The 18,306-nt window shown below is 38.7% G+C and overlaps 1 protein-coding gene across 2 annotated transcripts; it reads left to right on the plus strand.

Moving 5' to 3' along the window:
• The first annotated feature begins 6,520 nt into the window (after positions 1 to 6,520).
• On the plus strand, positions 6,521 to 13,375 carry DSEL (dermatan sulfate epimerase like). 2 transcript variants are annotated; one of them, XM_043978015.1, is made up of 2 exons: positions 6,521 to 7,701; positions 8,669 to 13,375. In XM_043978015.1, exon 2 carries the CDS (start codon positions 9,574 to 9,576, stop codon positions 13,225 to 13,227), a length of 3,654 nt encoding a protein of 1,217 aa, XP_043833950.1. In that variant the 5' UTR covers positions 6,521 to 7,701; positions 8,669 to 9,573; the 3' UTR covers positions 13,228 to 13,375. The 2 variants fall into 2 exon arrangements, with proteins under 2 accessions (XP_043833950.1, XP_043833951.1); XM_043978016.1 differs by lacking the exon at positions 6,521 to 7,701 and adding an exon at positions 7,745 to 7,984.
• Positions 13,376 to 18,306: the final 4,931 nt, after the last annotated feature.

Here is an 18,306-nt window from a genome sequence, read left to right on the forward strand (position 1 = left end):
ATTTATCCATCTTATAGGGACACAGACCTTCCAAAGAGGTTGTGGAATTATTAAAATTTCCTAAATTCTCTACCTGTTACACCTACCCCCAGATGTAGGGGAGTACCACATCTGGATAAACAAACTAAGGAAAGTTTTCTGCCAAGTTTTCATTAACAGCTCTGCAGGCAGTATCCTTGTCATGATGAAGAGGAATACTTCCAGAATCCACTCCCTGATTTACGTTAACATCTGAATGGCACTTCCATATCATCAAATTTTGAAGAAAAAAATGGAGTCTTAGCTTTGAAACTTTTTTCCCCTAAATTTCATAGCTGCCATATTTCTAGTCTATTACAAACATTATTTATGACAGTGCAAGTGAGTGGATCAATACAAAATTAATCTGGTCTTGGGAAGCAGTTCAGTTCATTCACATATAAGTTCTCCTTTCCTCTGAAATCCTTATACCTGATGACTTATGCTAAAAGGAGAATTAAAAAAATCTATTCCCAGATTTAGGGGCAGCTAGTTGGCAAAGAGGATAGAATTCCAGGCCTGAAGTCAGGAAGACTCATCTTTCTGAATTCAATACTTAATAGCTGCATCACTTAACCCTATTTGCCTCAGTTTCTTCATCTTTAAAATGAGCTGGAGAATGAAATGGCAAACAGCTCTAATATCTTTACCAAGAAAACCCCCAGAGAGGTTACAAAGAATCAGACATGACTGAAAATGACTGAACAACAAAAAAGTACAGGTTTATAAGCAGCAAGAATACTGTCCTGTTGGGGTAGGTGCTCAGTTCAGAATGACTGCTCACTGGTCCAGCATCAGCAAGTTTCCAAATTCAGTAAGAATCCAACAAAATAATAGATCACAGACAAATAAGATCTCAGTCCAGTGACTTTATGTAGTGTCAGGGCATGTTTTATTGCCTGTACTTTATCTTGTTGTAAAGTGCTGTGGTATTTACCTTATGTTCCAAGGTTCAGAACTCAAATTTCCTTAATTTAAGACTCAAACTTGTTGCAGAAACTCCCTTAAATTTTTTGGCAGGTATCCCAGCCCTGGATGTCACTGGGATTAACTTTTCACCTAGATATATCTGCACCTCTGGAATGGCTGGTAACATATTCTCTGTAGCATGGTTAAAATCAGAGGGTTTCTTTCAGTCTCTGTTCAGGGGAGTTGTAGCACTGTGACCTTTAACAAATTGCTTTACTTCTCTGTAACTTGGTTTCTTCAACAATAATATAAGATAATGCCTGTTTCTCCCCTACACTAGAGGCATACAATGAAGATAGATGAAAGTCTTTGTAAAGTACTTTAAATTCATAGGAATAAAATCACTATTTGGCTTAAGGTGTGTTTTATATATATAAAGAGTAAAATCTTCAGTCATAGATTATATTGGTAGTACACCTTACATCAAAATAGCTGTCTTCTGCTTCTAGACTTCCATAGTTACCAGCTGCTGTTATGTGTCTCTTGAAACTCATCATAAAAGTTTTTCATGCTCATTAACTTGGCATGTAGATCATCACTTTTATGTTTGAATGCATGATTTATAATTAAGTAACTCTATGGCTTTTTGCTTAGGTGACAACAGGAATAAGTAGAACTGTCCACTTTGAGAAGAGCACATACAAGAATAACCCCTTGCTCTTCCTCATATTTCAATATAAGTTCTTTGCTTTCTGTCAATGGTTAACTTTCTAAGCTATGACTTCATATATATGTCATCTTGCTTGCTCCTCAACCTTGAATAGATGCATGTTCAAAATCCATTATCTTGAAAACTAGTTGGAGATTGACAAGACTTTAGTGATGGTATCTGCACCAGTGATTCACTTTGTACTAGTTTCTCCAAGCCTTTCATCTAAAAATTTCAGATGATGTGATAATATTGATATTTCTCATAAGACAATAACTCTATTCAGAGACTTCTAGACCTCCCCCCCAAAAAGTGGCCTAGTAGTTTTCTTATATCCATTACAAATTTAGATTATATAATCTCAATTGGGCTCTCACTGCAGCAAGACAATTGTTTTATACCTCATATTAAATTCACTACCTACTTGTCACAGCAGCTTTTATAACCACTTTTTAAAAAATATCTGCTCAAATGTTTCACAGCTCTCCTTTGTCAAATACTCCCATCCTCTCAGCTAAGAACCTTGATTTATATTTCACTGAAAAAAATAGGCTATTCATTGATGGCTCCCTCTTCTCCCTCTGTTTTGCTACTATCTCCTTCTTTAGTTTTTTTTTCCCCTCACATGAAAAGCTGTCCCTTCTTGCCAAAGCAAGTCCATCTACATGTATAAGTTATTCTATTTCATCCCATTTTCTCCAGCAGATTTTACCCTTTATTATCCTTACTCTCTCACTTATCTTTGAGCTTTCCCTATCTACTGTCTTCTTCCATACTACCTATAAACATATGCCCACATCCACCTTATCTTTCTTTCTTCTTTTTTTTTTTCAGTGAGGCAATTGGGGTTAAGTGACTTGCCCAGGGTCACACAGCTAGTAAGTGTTAAGTGTCTGAGGCCAGATTTGAACTCAGGTACTCCTGACTCCAGGGCTGGTGCTCTATCCACTCCGCCATCTAGCCTCCCCCCACCTTATCTTTCAAAAAATACTTATTTGATCCATCTATCACTGCTTATAGCTATCATCCTATTTCTCTCCTCCTTTTTGTTGCTAAACTCCTTGAGAAGGTCACCTACAATAGATCCTTCTACTTTTCTTCTCACTCTTCTTTTAACTCTATAGTTTGGATTCTGACCTCAACATTCAACTAAAACTATTCTTTCCAAAGTTGTCATATATATATATATACACACACACACATATATACATACACATATACATATACATATATACATATACATATATACATGTATATATATATATATATGTATGTTTGTATTAATGTGAAATTGGCCTGTGCTCCATCCTCATTTTTACTTATTTTCTTTCTTTCTTTCTTTTTGCAGGGCAATGTGGGTTAAGTGAATTACCCAGGGTCACACAGCTAGTAAGTGTCAAGTAGTGTCTGAGGCCAGATTTGAACTCAGGTCCTCCTGCATCCAGGGCCAGTGCTTTATCCACTGCACCACCTAACTGCCCCCATCCTCATTCTTCTTGACCTCTCTTTAGGCTTTGACATGCTTAATCATATGTTTAATAATCCTGTTTTCTTTGAGACCTCTCTCTCTCTCGCTCTTGCTCTCTCTTTCTCTCTCTGCACCTGGTCCTTGTCCTACTTCTCTGACCATTCCTTCACAATATTCTTTTTCTGTATCTTTATTCAGGTCATACCTGCTAACTTTCTGTTTCCCATAGGGGTCTCTTCTTGGTCTTCTCATCTCCCTTCATACTATTTCACCTTAGTTCTCATGTATGTAATTCTCATGTCTGTAGAATATTCTTAGATGCATTATTCAGTCCTATTTCTTGACTTCCAATCTCACATCTCCAACTGCCTATTTGACATTTCAAATTGAATGTCTTACAGATATCTTAAACTCAACATGTTAGAAATTGACCTCATTAATATTATACCCCAAACCTCCTCACTTTCTAACTAATTCAGTTGAAGTATCTACCATCCTACCAGTCACCAATGCTTGAAATCAAGTTGTTATCCTTGACTTATCAATCTCAACCTGTCTTTCCTATCCAATAATCGGCCCAGTACTGCCATTTTTACCTTCATAACATTTCTAGGGTATGACTCCTTCTCTCCTCTTTCAATGCCACCTTCCTGGTATATGCTCTTAATATGCTACCTATGGATTACTGTAATGGTTTGTTGATCCACCTCATATCTCAGGTGTTTTCACATGCTAATCCTCCAATCAGTTAGGCCAAACTGGTTTTCCTACAGCATGGGTCCATGTCATCTCTCTACAATGGCTCTGTATCACCTCCACGGTCAAATATAAAATTCTCTCTTTGGCTTTTAAAGCTCATCATAGTCTCACCATGTTCTCCCTTTTTAACCTTTTTAAACCTTATTGACATTCACCTACTTGTACTTTTCAATCCAGTGACAGTAGTCTTCTCACACAAATCACTCCATCCCTAACTCTGTAAGGGCTAAAATTCTAGCTAGTCTGTCTAAAATATCAAATGAGTGGTTGCCAATAAATTATAAGCTTTAGCAAGAGTTTAGACTTTTAAGCATTTATTAAGGAGAATAAGAATTTGTTGAAGAGAGAGAAAGAGGCCTAGATTCAGCTGTCTATCTCAGGGAGCCAATGTCTCTAGCCCCTCTCCCCCCCTGAGGTCCTCCAGAAAAGAGCACGAGAGAGCAAGCCTCGCCTCTTTTATAGACAGTACCCACGAGCAAACGTCACTTCCTGATGCCAAGGAAAACCACATGGCCTGCCCTCAGATGCCTTCTCCTCATGGTGGAGCTTTCCTACACTAGCTCTCCAGCAGGTGGCATCATTCCAATCGTTACAACTCCAAGTATTTTCACTGGCTGTCCCCCATTCCTGGAACTCTCTCCTCCTCCTTTCTTCCTGATTTCCCTGGCTTCCTTCAGGTCTCAACTAAAGTACCAACTTGCACAAGCAATCTTTTATAGCCCTCCATTATAACTACATTCCCTTAGAGGTTATCCCCAATAAATCCTCTATGTATTTTGAATAAATATAGTAGCATGTTGTCTCTCTTATTAGACTCTATGATCCTTGAAAGCAAGGATTTCTTTTTAAAATCTTGTTTTTGTTATTTTCCCTTTCTGTATAGTCAGGGCTATAGTGCCTGGAGTCTAGTAGGTACTTAATAACTTAGTAACTTCTTGACTTGACCTAACCTGAAACCAGACAGAATAAATCTGATCCATTTTCCACAAATATTTGAACATAGCTATCAGATTGCACCTCCATACACACTCTTTTCTAAGCTAAACATTCCCATTTCTTTTTACTGTTCCTCATATGAAAGGAATTTAAGTCTCTTTTCCATGGTGGATATGTCTAGACACTCTCCAACTAACATATCCTTCCTAAACTGCATTGCCCAGAACTGAACACAAAATCCCAGATTAGGTCTGAAAGAAGAAAGAGGTTCTATCACCCCCTTATTTCCAGAAGCTAATGCAGCCCAAAATCACATTAGCTCTTTGGGCTGCCACATCACACTGCTTATATTGATTTCTTGTAGTGCTCTAAAACGCACAGATTTTTTTTTTTTCAGAACTGCTGTCTAAACATGCTTCACCTGCAAAACAATAGGCTTGGACTAAAATGATCTTTAAGATTCCTTCCAGTCTTCAATCCTGTAATACAGATAGAGCAAAATGCATGGGGAGGCAAAGAGATAGAAAAGCTTAAAGTGTGCACAGAGAGACCATGAATAGATTAGATTACATCTGAGTGGGAAATTTGTACAGCGAATTAATAAGAGATAAGGATAAAAGGACATGGATTGTAGAAGGACTAGAATAGCAGAATATGTTGCCTGAACTTTATTTTATAAACACGGGGGAACTCTTGGAGACTTCGACATGATCAAAGCAGTACATTGCACATAAGAGATCTTAATGAATGTTTGCTCAGTGATTGAATGGCATATTTTAGCATGATCATCTTGGCTGACACATGGAGGATGGATTGTAGTAAGGGGAGCAGTTAGGAGGCTATTACAAGCAATTCCTATATTCCTATAACCTGTATGTTATTCCTACTTGAATGATATAAAAGACATTTACCTTTTGATAAGGTGCAACCACAAAATACTTATCCTTTAAGGGATGTGTCTTTGTAAATCATATGCTTTAGTGTCACTTCTATCATTACTCCATAAATTCACTATTGAATAAATTACCAGTTAAGACAATGACCTCTAATCCACCTAATAGGCAGTTTATCCTTAACAGCTCATGTTGTGAATGATATGATATTCCAAAAGATTTACGGGATGACGAATACACTAGGTCCCTCAGTTGCCTCAGAGCTTTCTTTACTTGTTATATACGCCTAATAGAAGCAGTCATACTCTTTGCCTCCCCCCTCCCATTGTCTTCCAAATTTCGATGTACAAGACTCAACACCTCAAGCACCCTGGAACACTTTTTTTTTTCTTTTATTTTTCCCCCCAAAAGGGATCCTGGCGGCTGGGCTTGGGGGGGGGGGAGCGCAGACGAATGTATTCATTCCATATTTTCATATTTTATCCCAGCTTGGAAAATATTTTCTTCAGTTCATCTGGAGAAATTTCCCCCGTCCAACCCCACCCCCAGCCTTTACATCTGTGATTCTTGAGGGAAAGAAATTAAAAAAAAAACACACATATTTTTTCTGCTGTTCTAAGCAATCAGCTCTGGAGCGAACTACCTCTTACCACTAACAAGAGTAGCTCAGGCACTGTTTCCTGTAAAACAGTTCCCTATGTCTAACCTTGCTAAGGAATTTCTACCTCCTTTTAGCCATTACTCTACAATCACTCCCTTTCCCAAATGTACAAAGCTCTTCTCTTTCCCTCCCATAACGTCAGTTTTTCCTGCTTTCTTCCTTCCTATTTTATAACTGCCAGGACAACACTCCCTCACCCCCGTACACGCTCCCGTTCTCCGCCCTCACCCTCACCTCCCCCCCCCCCCAATCATAAATGATGCTCTTTCTCAATACTATAAGAGCAAAATTTGGCCAGAACGAACTTAGGAATGCAGACGAATTTCAGTAGCTCTAACCCCTGGTTGGCTTCTCCCGACCGCCTCTCAGGAGAATGACACTCCCCAAACATTCTCTACCAGCCAAACTTCCCTCCTCCTTTTCCACTCCGCCCAGAAGAGCTGCTGCTGCTGTGGCAGCCTGCGATTCCCCGCGGGAAAACGTCCTGTAAGAAGAGCAGCAGCTGGGAAACAGCTGGACCCGAGTGAAGCCTCGGAGCATTAGGATCCCGGGGAGCAGCCTCGCCGGCCCCGCCCCTTGGTCCGCCTTGGCAATGCTGCTGCTTTCTCTTCAGTCTCCCTCGCCCCTTCTCCTGTCCCTCACGCCTTCACTCCCAGCGTTTTCTCTCTCTGTCTGAACTCTGAGCTCGGCTGAGTGAGCCATAAACTGAGACACAGAGGAGGTGGCCCCGGAGGCAAGCAGCGCGGAGGACAGAGCTCGCCTTCAGGGAAAATCCGACTCCCAGTGCTGGAAACCGTGATCTGGAGGCAAGAGTCAGAAGAAGCTGCCAAGCGACGGAGGCGGCGGCAGCCAAAGGGCATCTCCCAGGATCTGCCTCCTCCAAATACCGGAGCAGAACACAAGGGATTTGTTGGATTTCTTCATAGTGGGATGGGAGTCTTGTAAGGGTCTCGATTTGAGGAGTCCCTTTAGCTGTTGTGGCTGCTTTTTTCTGTCTTCCCAGCCTCTCTCTGGAAGCAATTTTAGCGGAGTGGGGTGACTGGATCCATACGGGCTAAGGGGGAAGGGATAGCATGACGTATGGGACAAAACTGAAACCCAGCGGGTTGGGAAAAGCCTAGTGACGCGTCTCAGTCCCAATCTTCGTAACCCTCTTCATATTTGTGGCACCAAAGGCTGGAGCGGTCACTGGGGCGCCCTGGAGACCGGCTGAGATGCTTGCGATATCCAGGATAGGAAACTGATGCTGCCCTTCAGCTCCTCTCCGATGAGTTTGCTTTGACTTCCCTTCCCCCAACCCCCAGGAAGTTGGTGCTGCCTGGGACACTCCCATCCTGACCTGCCTAAGGTAAGATGATTTCAAGGAAGGTTTACCCTCCCCACCTCCAAAACCATCCCTGAAAACCATGACAAAAAGGTTTATTTTTCCCGGGAAGAATTTAAATGCAACAGGCAGTATGGTTCAGGAAACTCTTGCTGTAAATGACTTCTGTAATGTAGAGACTTGTTTGCGACTGAAACTTGGTTAAGTTCTCCAGCCCCCAAGAAAGGCAAAGGGAGATGCTTCTCTTTCACACTGGTTTATAGTACCCTCTCGTGGTCGTCCAGAAGTATACACGGTAAGCCTACAGGTGAGGGCACTGAAATGTTCCTGTCTCTGACTGCTTGTAGCATTCTTTCTTTTGAGGAAAATTAGTCGTATGATAGTGCTTATTAAGCATAAGGGCAGCTTTTGAATTGTTTGGGGCCAAAGAACAGCACTATTGTGAATCATTTGCTAATATTCAGTTACCTGAACTTTTATTTTACTGTCCACTCAATTTGATACATTTAGCAAATATCTAGTGCTGAGAACCTAATCCATATAAGCCTTGTACTGGGAGTTTTGTGCCCCTGAGGGGGTAAAGAAGAAACACGACATAGGGAAGATACAACAATTATTGCATTTCAATAATTTCATACACTTTTATATAGGGACTTTGTAAGTTATATTGTCACCCAGAGAGCAAGCAGTTACAACATGAATCTGGATCAGCTTGTGATTTGGTACCAATTAACATTTATTGCACATCTATTGTATATGAGTGTGTAAGGAGGGGTTCTTATGGGTGGATGAATCACAATGCAAAAGGGGGAATTCCAGTAGCAACATTTTAAAGCAGATTTATATTGAAATTATTTTTAAATTTCTCTGAAGCTATTCCCTGAAAATAATTCACTGAAAAGGAAAATTACATTTTTTCAACATAAAATTAAACATATTTCCAATGTATTCATAGCTTCAGAAAACATTTTTGTTTTCTTTCTTCCCCCAGAAAGGATTGCCATGCACAAGGAAGAAAAAAGAAAGAAAAGAAAAATAGCTACCTTGTTGAAAGAGATTTTTTCTCTCTCATTTGGCTGGTTGGCTTCATGATGGGCAGAGGAGAAATACCCAGGTGACTGAAGAGAAAAAAAAATGTTAGGTTTCACAGGTTGTAACACATGGATACAGATGATTTTAATAAAAGAAGACATGAAAAATGCATGATTTATGCCGTAATATATTGATGACAACAAACCTCCTTCAGACAACAGTCAACAGAGGCTAGAAAACCTGCAGTTATGACAACTAAGAAGGACTTGTGAAAATTGTTCAGTGCTATTTGTTTCTCCAAAAGTGAGAGAAGACAGATTTCAAAGCATGAAGGATGTAAAATGAGGAAGGAAAGGAGCAGTGATTCCAACCAAGTTCACTGTAGGAAATTTAGTACTTTACTTGAATTTGTGAGAAAGAAAGAAAAAAACCTCAAATTAGCATGTGTGATAACCTCATCACTAGTATAATAATGACTTCCAAATTGTATTTTGGAACACTTTTATTTTTTTCTTTTTAAAAAAGTATGTGTTTTCAGCTAGTGATATAAACTCACGTCTTGTGATATAAAGGAAATAATTAATTCTTTACATATGATGTGGCAAGATTTACTGACTTTAAGGCTCCTTGAGTTTTAGTGGTAGTATAACTGTGTCAGGCACACAGACAGAGAATGTAAGTTTTCATTTCTCCTGACTTCACTTGTTTGGAATGAGTTGTATATCAACTAAATCTTACAGTAGAAGATTTACATTTTTTTTATCAAGGCCTTAAATGTACATTTTTAAAGTCAGTAGATGAGTCAATATAATGAGCAATATGCTTGACATGTATGCCTAAAGGAAAGGAACTGCCTAATGGATCATGGCGCTAATGTTTACAAGACATTTCTTATTTCTATTAGTGTTAGTGATGTTTATTCACTCTAGTTTTGAAGAATCTATAAGCAATTATTCTGAATGGGCTGGTTTTGCAGATGATATTGATCAATATAAGACACAACAAGGTCAAGATTTCAATCTCAACCAAAAATTGAAAAAAGGGAGTTTCCATCCAAGTTTATATTTTGATGCTAGAGACATCCAAGCACTGAGACAAAAGTCTCGCACAAGCCATTTGCATCTTTTTAGAGTTATTAGAAGTGCAGTTACAGTGATGCTATCCAACCCAACATACTACCTACCTCCACCCAAGCATGCTGATTTTGCTGCAAAGTGGAATGAAATTTATGGTAATAATCTCCCTCCCTTAGCATTTTATTGTTTGTTGTGCCCAGATGACAAAGCTGCCTTTGAATTTGTATTAGAATACATGGATAGGATGGCTGGCTACAAAGACTGGCTAGTAGAGAATGCTCCAGGGGATGAGGTGCCACTTGGCCACTCCTTAACAGGTTTTGCCACTGCCTTTGACTTCTTATACAACTTTATTGATAATCACAGGAGACAAAAGTACCTGGACAAAATATGGGTTGTCACTGAGGAAATGTATGAGTATTCTAAGGTTCGTGCATGGGGAAAACAACTTCTCCACAACCATCAAGCCACAAATATGTTGGCACTACTCACTGGTGCCCTGGTCAGTGGAGTAGAAAAAGGATCTCAAACAAATTTATGGAAACAGGTGGTAGTGGATGTGATGGAAAAGACCATGTTTCTGCTCAATCATATTGTGGATGGTTCTTTGGATGAAGGTGTAGCCTATGGAAGTTACACTGCCAAGTCTGTCACACAGTATGTTTTCCTGGCCCAGCGTCACTTTAATATCAATAACCTTGAGAACCATTGGTTAAAAATGCACTTTTGGTTTTATTTTGCTACACTCTTACCAGGTTTCCAGAGAACAGTGGGTATAGCAGATTCCAACTACAACTGGTTCTATGGGCCAGAGAGCCAGCTAGTATTCTTGGATAAGTTTGTGTTAAAGAATGGAGCTGGCAATTGGCTAGCTCAGCAAATTAGAAAGCATCGACCTAAGGATGGTCCAATGGTTCCTTCCACTGCCCAGAGGTGGAGTACTCTTCACACTGAGTATATCTGGTATGATCCAGAGCTTATTCCACAACCTCCTGCTGACTATGGTACTGCTAAATTGCATATATTCCCTAACTGGGGAGTTGTCACTTATGGGGCTGGCCTGCCAAACACACAAACCAACACTTTTGTGTCTTTTAAATCTGGGAAATTGGGTGGTCGAGCAGTCTATGACATAGTTCACTTTCAGCCATATTCCTGGATTGATGGCTGGAGAAGCTTCAACCCGGGTCATGAACACCCTGACCAAAACTCTTTTACTTTTGCGCCCAATGGGCAGGTATTTGTTTCTGAGGCCCTCTATGGGCCCAAGTTAAGCCACCTCAATAATGTTCTTGTGTTTGCCCCATCACCCTCAAGCCAGTGCAATCAGCCTTGGGAGGGTCAGCTTGGGGAATGTGCCCAGTGGCTCAGATGGGCCGGTGAAGAAGTTGGTGATGCTGCTGGAGAAATTATAACAGCCTCCCAGCAAGGGGAAATGATGTTTGTGAGTGGAGAAGCTGTGACTGCTTATTCTTCTGCAATGAAACTAAAAAGTGTGTATCGTGCTTTGCTTCTCTTAAATTCCCAAACTTTGCTCGTTGTAGATCACATCGAGAAGGAAGAGAACTCTCCAATTAATTCCGTCAGTGCCTTTTTTCATAATTTGGATATTGATTTTAAATATGTCCCATACAAGTTTATGAACCAGTATAATGGAGCCATGATGGATGTCTGGGATGCCCATTATAAAATGTTTTGGTTTGATGATCATGGCAATAGCCCCATAGCAACAATACAGGAAGCAGAACAAGCTGCTGAATTTAAGAAACGGTGGACTCAGTATGTGAATGTGACATTTCAGATGGAAACCACTGTAAGCAGAATTGCTTATATGTTTCATGGACCCTATGTCAATGTTTCCAACTGTAGATTTATTGATAATTCTAAATCTGGACTTCAAATTTCACTAAACGTCAACAACAGTGACTATGTTGTTTCCATTGTAACAGATTACCGAAATCTCAAGACCCGGTTCAATTATCTGGGATTTGGTGGCTTTGCTAATGTAGCAGATAGAGACCAAATTACCCATTTCGGTTTAGGCACTGAAACCACAGAAAAACCAGTAAGAAATAGTAGTGTCGCTTTCCCCTTTGGTTTTAAAATCAATATGATAGTAGGGTTGATTTTGGGTGTGAGTTTGATGATTTTAGCTTTTCAGTGGAGATTTTACCTTTCATTTAGTAAACTAATGCGATGGATTCTAATCATGGTTATAACATTGTGGTTCATTGAATTGTTGGATGTGTGGAGTACTTGTACACAGCCTATCTGTGCCAAATGGAGCAATGACATGATGAGCACAGAGGCCAAGACAAGCAAAAGAGCCAAGCACTCTGAAGGATACCCCGTTGTTCTACCAGATGTTGTCATTACCTCACTCCCCAGTTCAGGAGCTGAAATTCTCAAGCAGCTTTTTTTCAACAGCACTGACTTTCTGTACATTAGAGTTCCTACCACCTACCTTGATATCCCTGAAACTGAGTTTGAAATAGACTCATTTGTAGATGCCTGTGAGTGGCAGGTGTCGGATATCCAGAGTGGTCATTTCCGCTTGCTCAGAGGCTGGCTGCAATCTTTAATCCAGGACACAAAACTTCATTTGCAAAACATTCATCTTCATGAACCTGGTAGGAGTAAGCTCACTCAATACTCCACAGTGAACAGAGACAAAAAGAGAAAAGTAAGAAGGAGAGAGTCTTTGCTGGAACAAAGAAGTAGAATAAAAGTCACTTTAGATAGAGATGCTGAATATATTAGAGAACTAAGGAAACACCTTGTCTTTTACCCAAGTGCGCGTCCTGTACTCAGTTTAAGCAGTGGAAGCTGGACATTAAAGCTTCATTTCTTTCAAGAAGTTATAGGGCCTTCCATGAGGGCATTGTACATTGTAAGGGACCCTCGAGCATGGATCCACTCGATGCTGTACAATAGCAAACCAAGCCTTTATTCCTTAAAGAATGTACCTGAACGTTTAGCTATGATGTTTAAGGTACAAAGACATAAAGACAAATGCAACTTGAATTCAGGCTATGCTTTTGAATATGAGTCATTGAGGAAAGAACTATCAGATCCCAAATCAAGTTCAGTGTCCTTACTGGCTCATTTGTGGCTAGCAAACACTGCAGCAGCACTGAGAATCAATAAGGATTTGCTGCCAACAAACTATCAGCTGGTCAGGTTTGAAGATATTGTGAATTTCCCACAGAAAACAACAGAAAGGATTTTTTCCTTTCTTGGTATTCCTTTATCTCCTTCTAGTTTAAACCAAATACTGTTTGCTACTTCCACAAACCTTTTCTATCTTCCTTATGAAGGGGAAATATCACCAACTAATATTAATGTTTGGAAACAAAACATGCCTACTGAAGAAATTAAGTTGATTGAGGACATCTGCTGGACACTAATGGATCTTCTAGGATATCCAAAGTTTACGGGCTGAATGCTGCAGGTCGGCAGTCATTTGCACTAATGATTTCCAACCCAATTTGTGGATAAGAATTAGAAGAGTTTGTTTATTCTTGTAAAATGTGTGTGTGTGTGTATAGTCTGTTACTTGCACAGAGAGATTATTTTAAAAACAGATACCATCTTTGGCCTCACGGGATTTCTTTTTACTTTAAAACAACTTTTGCTGCCTTTCTGTCAGAAACTTGACCAGCTAAATATTTGTTTTGAAATTGTTGGTTTTCTTTTGAAGGAGTGAGTGGGTTAGGGGTGGGGGGTGTGGGGTGATGCAAGGAAAAGGAAAATGGGAGGAATCAAAAAGATTTCTTCAATTCTAATGCATTTCCTCTATCCCTGGGCCTCAGAAACTCCCAGATTCCTTGGTGTTGCTGCTTTACCCAAACTTTACTTACTTTCAAGATGGGATATATACATATACATATATATATATATATGTGTGTGTGTGTGTGTGTGTGTGTGTGTATACACATGTATACATATATATACACACACATATATATATGTATAATCTATCTCCTCCCCTTCTTTCAAAAGGCCCTCCATTGTGTTTATCATACACAATAGAGCTTACTCTCCTCTTACTCCCTCTAAGATTTAATAAGTGGTGAGGTAGTGAAAAGTTCTATCAGATATGATTGGATGCTATTCCTCAGTGGTATAAATGAATGTGTTTTGGAATGATGGGAAGGTAGTCACCAGAAATGTCCCGTTAGACTTCTTTATTTCAGAAGTAATAAAGATACATTAGCTTTTGAATAATAGGTATGATGGCTATGACCTTCTGATTGTTACTTTTTAGAATTGCTATTGAGTCACAATGTCCTTATTTTCTTTGCTTCCTCAAAGTTACAAAGATCCTTTGTTATATCCTTCTATCACAGCTTTCTCTAATACCACTGGTCCAAATGATTAGCACTATCGGTTTGAAATACTATCTTTGTCTCTTTCAATGACCATTTTTGTACAAGTGTCCAATTTAGATAAAGAATCAAATTTTTGTGGGTTAACAGAATATGAGGGATTTTTTTGGTCCATAATAATTGTTTTATTTTTCCCTTTAACTACACAGTGACATTTTTGTCAGTGTATCTTTCTAATGGAAACACCATTTTAAAACTGCCCAACTTATCTTGCTCAGCACTATGTTAAACGTGTACATACTGTAAATGTCTGCAGATGTGCGAATCAAGTTTGAGATGATGTCAGAGACATCTGTTTCCTTTGCCATCTGTATTTTATTACAAATGTAGTCGTCATGAAATATGGTTCATTTTATTTTCGTAGGATTTGAAATCAGAATGTTGTGCTATTATAATATGCTGGTGGAGTAATTACAGTGTACTGGATGAAAACCATTAGGTAATGTCAAGACTTGATGAGAATCTCTGTACAGATTGCAGCCCCTTTCCTGATGTTTAAATCTGTGGTTTCCCCTAAGCCCTGCAACACTTGTGACCTAGATAAAAGTGGCTTTTTCTCAGTCATTTGTTATTATGTCAAAATGTGCCTCCAGCGTGATAAAGCTGTTGATATGTTGCATTCCAGCTCAACTTAAATTGAGTGTTGTTTTTCTTTGATTATAGAAGGGTGAACAAGAGGTGGCTCTCCACTTCCTTTCTGAAAACGTGCCAAACAAAATGTCAAACTAAGTAAAAATTGCAAATATTTTAAACTAGGTTGAGCAGTCATTGGACTGGGCCTGAAATAATTTACTCTAAACTAAAATTTTATCTAACTCAGTGTTATGATTAGACACATGTAATATTGTTAAGTTGGTGCCAGCAATATTTCTGCTATTTGACAGAATTTGAAATTTGCTTTCATTGGCCAGGATTTATGATGTTGAATCTGAAAGGGGGGAAAAAGGCTCTCAGCTGGCAACAACTTCTGTTGAAGATAAGAATGACAAGTAAAGGGTGCAGAGAAAAGAGGAAATTATTTCTTACTGTTAGCATTATAACGTAAATGTAAAACCAATCTTAAAAAGAGTGAGATCTTATGTCACTATAGGAGGAGATAAAGAGCAAAGCAATGATACTGATAATACACACACACACACACACACACACACACACACACACAGGCACACACACAGAGATTTAGGAATCTTATTTTAAGGGAAGAAACAAAAACCTGATATTTCCTATTTCATTATAGATAGCTAAGACCACCCTATGTCTCCAAAATAAAAATTTTATCCATATCTTAACCTAATAATCTTCAACATACATTCCCATTCCTAATAATGAATTATTAGACGGGTGTCTTCACTAATTCTATGTTCAACTGAGATAACATACTTTAAAAACTTTGGCTACCTTGAAGTGCTATATAAATGCTAGCTATTATTATTTTCAAATTACAATTTAAGCAAATTCTTAAAATATTAGAACCAGAAGAGAATTTTGAGGTCATCACAGTTAAATTTATATTTTACTATAGATAAGGAAACAGAATTTTAGAGTGGTATTATAACATGTACAATTGCATAACTATTGAGGTTGCATTAACTATTTCATAACTTGTTCTAGAATGTGGGTTCCCTGACTCTTAGTACGATGCTCCTTTCACTATACCACACTCCCTCATAGAGAACATTTTTTGGCAGGTTCCCATCCAGAGTAGGGACAACTGGAAAGCATTTATACAAATATTCAGATGAATATGAATTTTTACATGACTAGGAAAAAAGTTAAGGATGGTGGTAATCATCTACTTTTTAAAGAGTCTTCCACTCAGCCTTTTAAGGAGTCTGTTCCTCCTTTCCACATAATTTGGTTTCAAATAATTTCCCTCAAGTTAGGGAAGCCACCCTACAAATAATCCAAGCCAAGAGGCTGACTGACAAGAATTTGCAAAAGTTTGTCATTTTAAGGGCATTTAGAGTATAACTTGACATTCCTACATATATACAAGCTCTTCTTCACCTGCCACTTCTTTTTTTTTTTAGGGCAGTGAGGGTTAAGAGACTTGCCCAGGGTCACACAGCTAGTAAGTGTTAAGTGTCTGAGGCCGGATTTGAACTCAGGTACTACTGAATCCAGGGCTGGTGCTTTATGCACTATGCCACGTAGCTGCCCCTACCTGCCACTTCTAACATAAGGGATATGAATGTGCAATTCTATTACAACTAGGACTAGCATTTTCTACATCAATACTTCAGGAGTATATGTTTCCATTGATATGGAAACTCTTCAGCCATGGACAGTAAATTCTCTGGCTTAGTATATAGGCTATATGAGTTGCCTAAGCCAATAAGAATAACAACAACAATAATAATAATAGCAATTATTATAATAATCAACTGAAGAGCAGCCTTCTGATGATGGGTTGAGGAAATACCTGATTGATAGACATACATGTAATACACATCACTAGGAATATACTCAAAATCTTCTCAACTGGTTTGCAATAATCATAAAATGTTTCATTTGTAAAAGCACTTTAAGACTAATAAAGCATTTTATGTCTATTTTCCTTTCATCCCTATAACCTCCCCTTGGAGGTAGACAGAAGCAGTGTTATTAAATTTCAATTTTAGAGATGAAGAAATAGGTGCAGTGATTTATCTTAGGTCACAAAGGTAGTAGGCATTAGAGCTAGAATTTCTTCAGGAAGTGTACCCTGATGGTTTAGCCTTTCAGACTCTAGAGTGAGCTCTTTGCTATAGAGTAGCATTGGAATAAATAGAAGTCGTAAAAGAATAAGAGGGTTTAAATGTAGGAATTCTTAAATTTTTTTTCACAACCATTAAAGTTTCAAAACCAAATAGTTGGTGTTTTTTGGGGGGTTGGGGATGTGGAGCAGAACTCATATATCCTTATTCTAATTATCTTTAAAAAAACAACAGGGGCAGCTAGATGGCTCAGTGGTTAAAGCACCGGCCCTGGATTCAGGAGTACCTGAGTTCAAATCCGGCCTCAGACACTTGACACTTACTAGCTGTGTGACCATGGGCAAGTCACTTAACCCCCATTGCCTAAAAAACAAACAAAAAAACAAACAAAAAAAACAAAAAACAAAAAAAAAACCCAACAACAACAACAACAAGGTTACTTTGAGCTAAAGTAATTTGCTTATGCAAAGAAAGTCAAGCTCTGAATCTTCACAACTACAACTGAGAAAGATGAACATTGGAAAAGTAGAAAAAATGTATTCAGAAGGACAAAGTCTATGAAAGTGTAATATGTAGGATTCAAGTGAGGCTTTAAAAATAAACCAAAAAGAAAAAAATGAAACCATCAAAGAACTAAAACAAATATATGTGTGTTGGTAAGGTACATAGGTCCTAAAAATCTTTTGTTTTTGTTTTTTTTTTTAGTGAGGCAATTGGGGTTAAGTGACTTGCCCAGGGTCACACACAGCTAGTAAGTGTTAAGTGTCTGAGGCCAGATTTGAACTCAGGTACTCCAGACTCCAAGGCCGGTGCTCTATGCACTGTGCTACTTAGCTGCCCCCCGGTCCTAAAAATCTTACACCAGGTATTGTTTCCCATAAGAGAGGAGTCTTCCATCATGATAATAAGTCACTTACATTTATCTGGTACTTTAAGGTTTACAGATAAGTTCCCCCATAATAGCCCTTTGAGAAAGGTAGTAATGGTAATTTTAATTACCTACAAAATAATATCATTCCAGTTTTGTAGATAGGAAAACTGAGACCCTGAAAGTCGAAGTGACTTACCTGTGGCCACATACCTCACATGTATCAGGCACAGAATTTGGATCTACGTGCAGGATGTTTTCTATTTCTTCATGTCTGGTAGCCAAACTACTCAAATAAGTAACCACATTGTTAGGAGCACGTTAATGATTTAGCTTCCTCATGTTTCTGTCAGTCTGGAATAGCATAGACAATTTTGTCTGATTTTTAAAAAATGCTTTTATTTGCTATCATTTTGTTTAGCATTGTGAGGGAATGATATAGTTTCTAAATTTATAGTTGAGAATTTTAAAATCCTTTCAAATACAATTCATTTCATCCTTCTGTTAGGCCCCTTTGATTAACATTTTAATCCAATCAAAACAAATGACCCAAATGGTACAGTTTTAAC

The sequence above is a fragment of the Dromiciops gliroides genome, chromosome 1 (genome assembly GCF_019393635.1).
Source record: "Dromiciops gliroides isolate mDroGli1 chromosome 1, mDroGli1.pri, whole genome shotgun sequence".
Classification (NCBI taxonomy): Eukaryota; Metazoa; Chordata; class Mammalia; order Microbiotheria; family Microbiotheriidae; genus Dromiciops; species Dromiciops gliroides.

Bases quoted from the DNA above. Each gene is read 5' to 3' on its own strand.
- DSEL (XM_043978015.1), top strand. From the start codon at position 9,574: ATGGCGCTAATGTTTACAAGACATTTCTTATTTCTATTAGTGTTAGTG.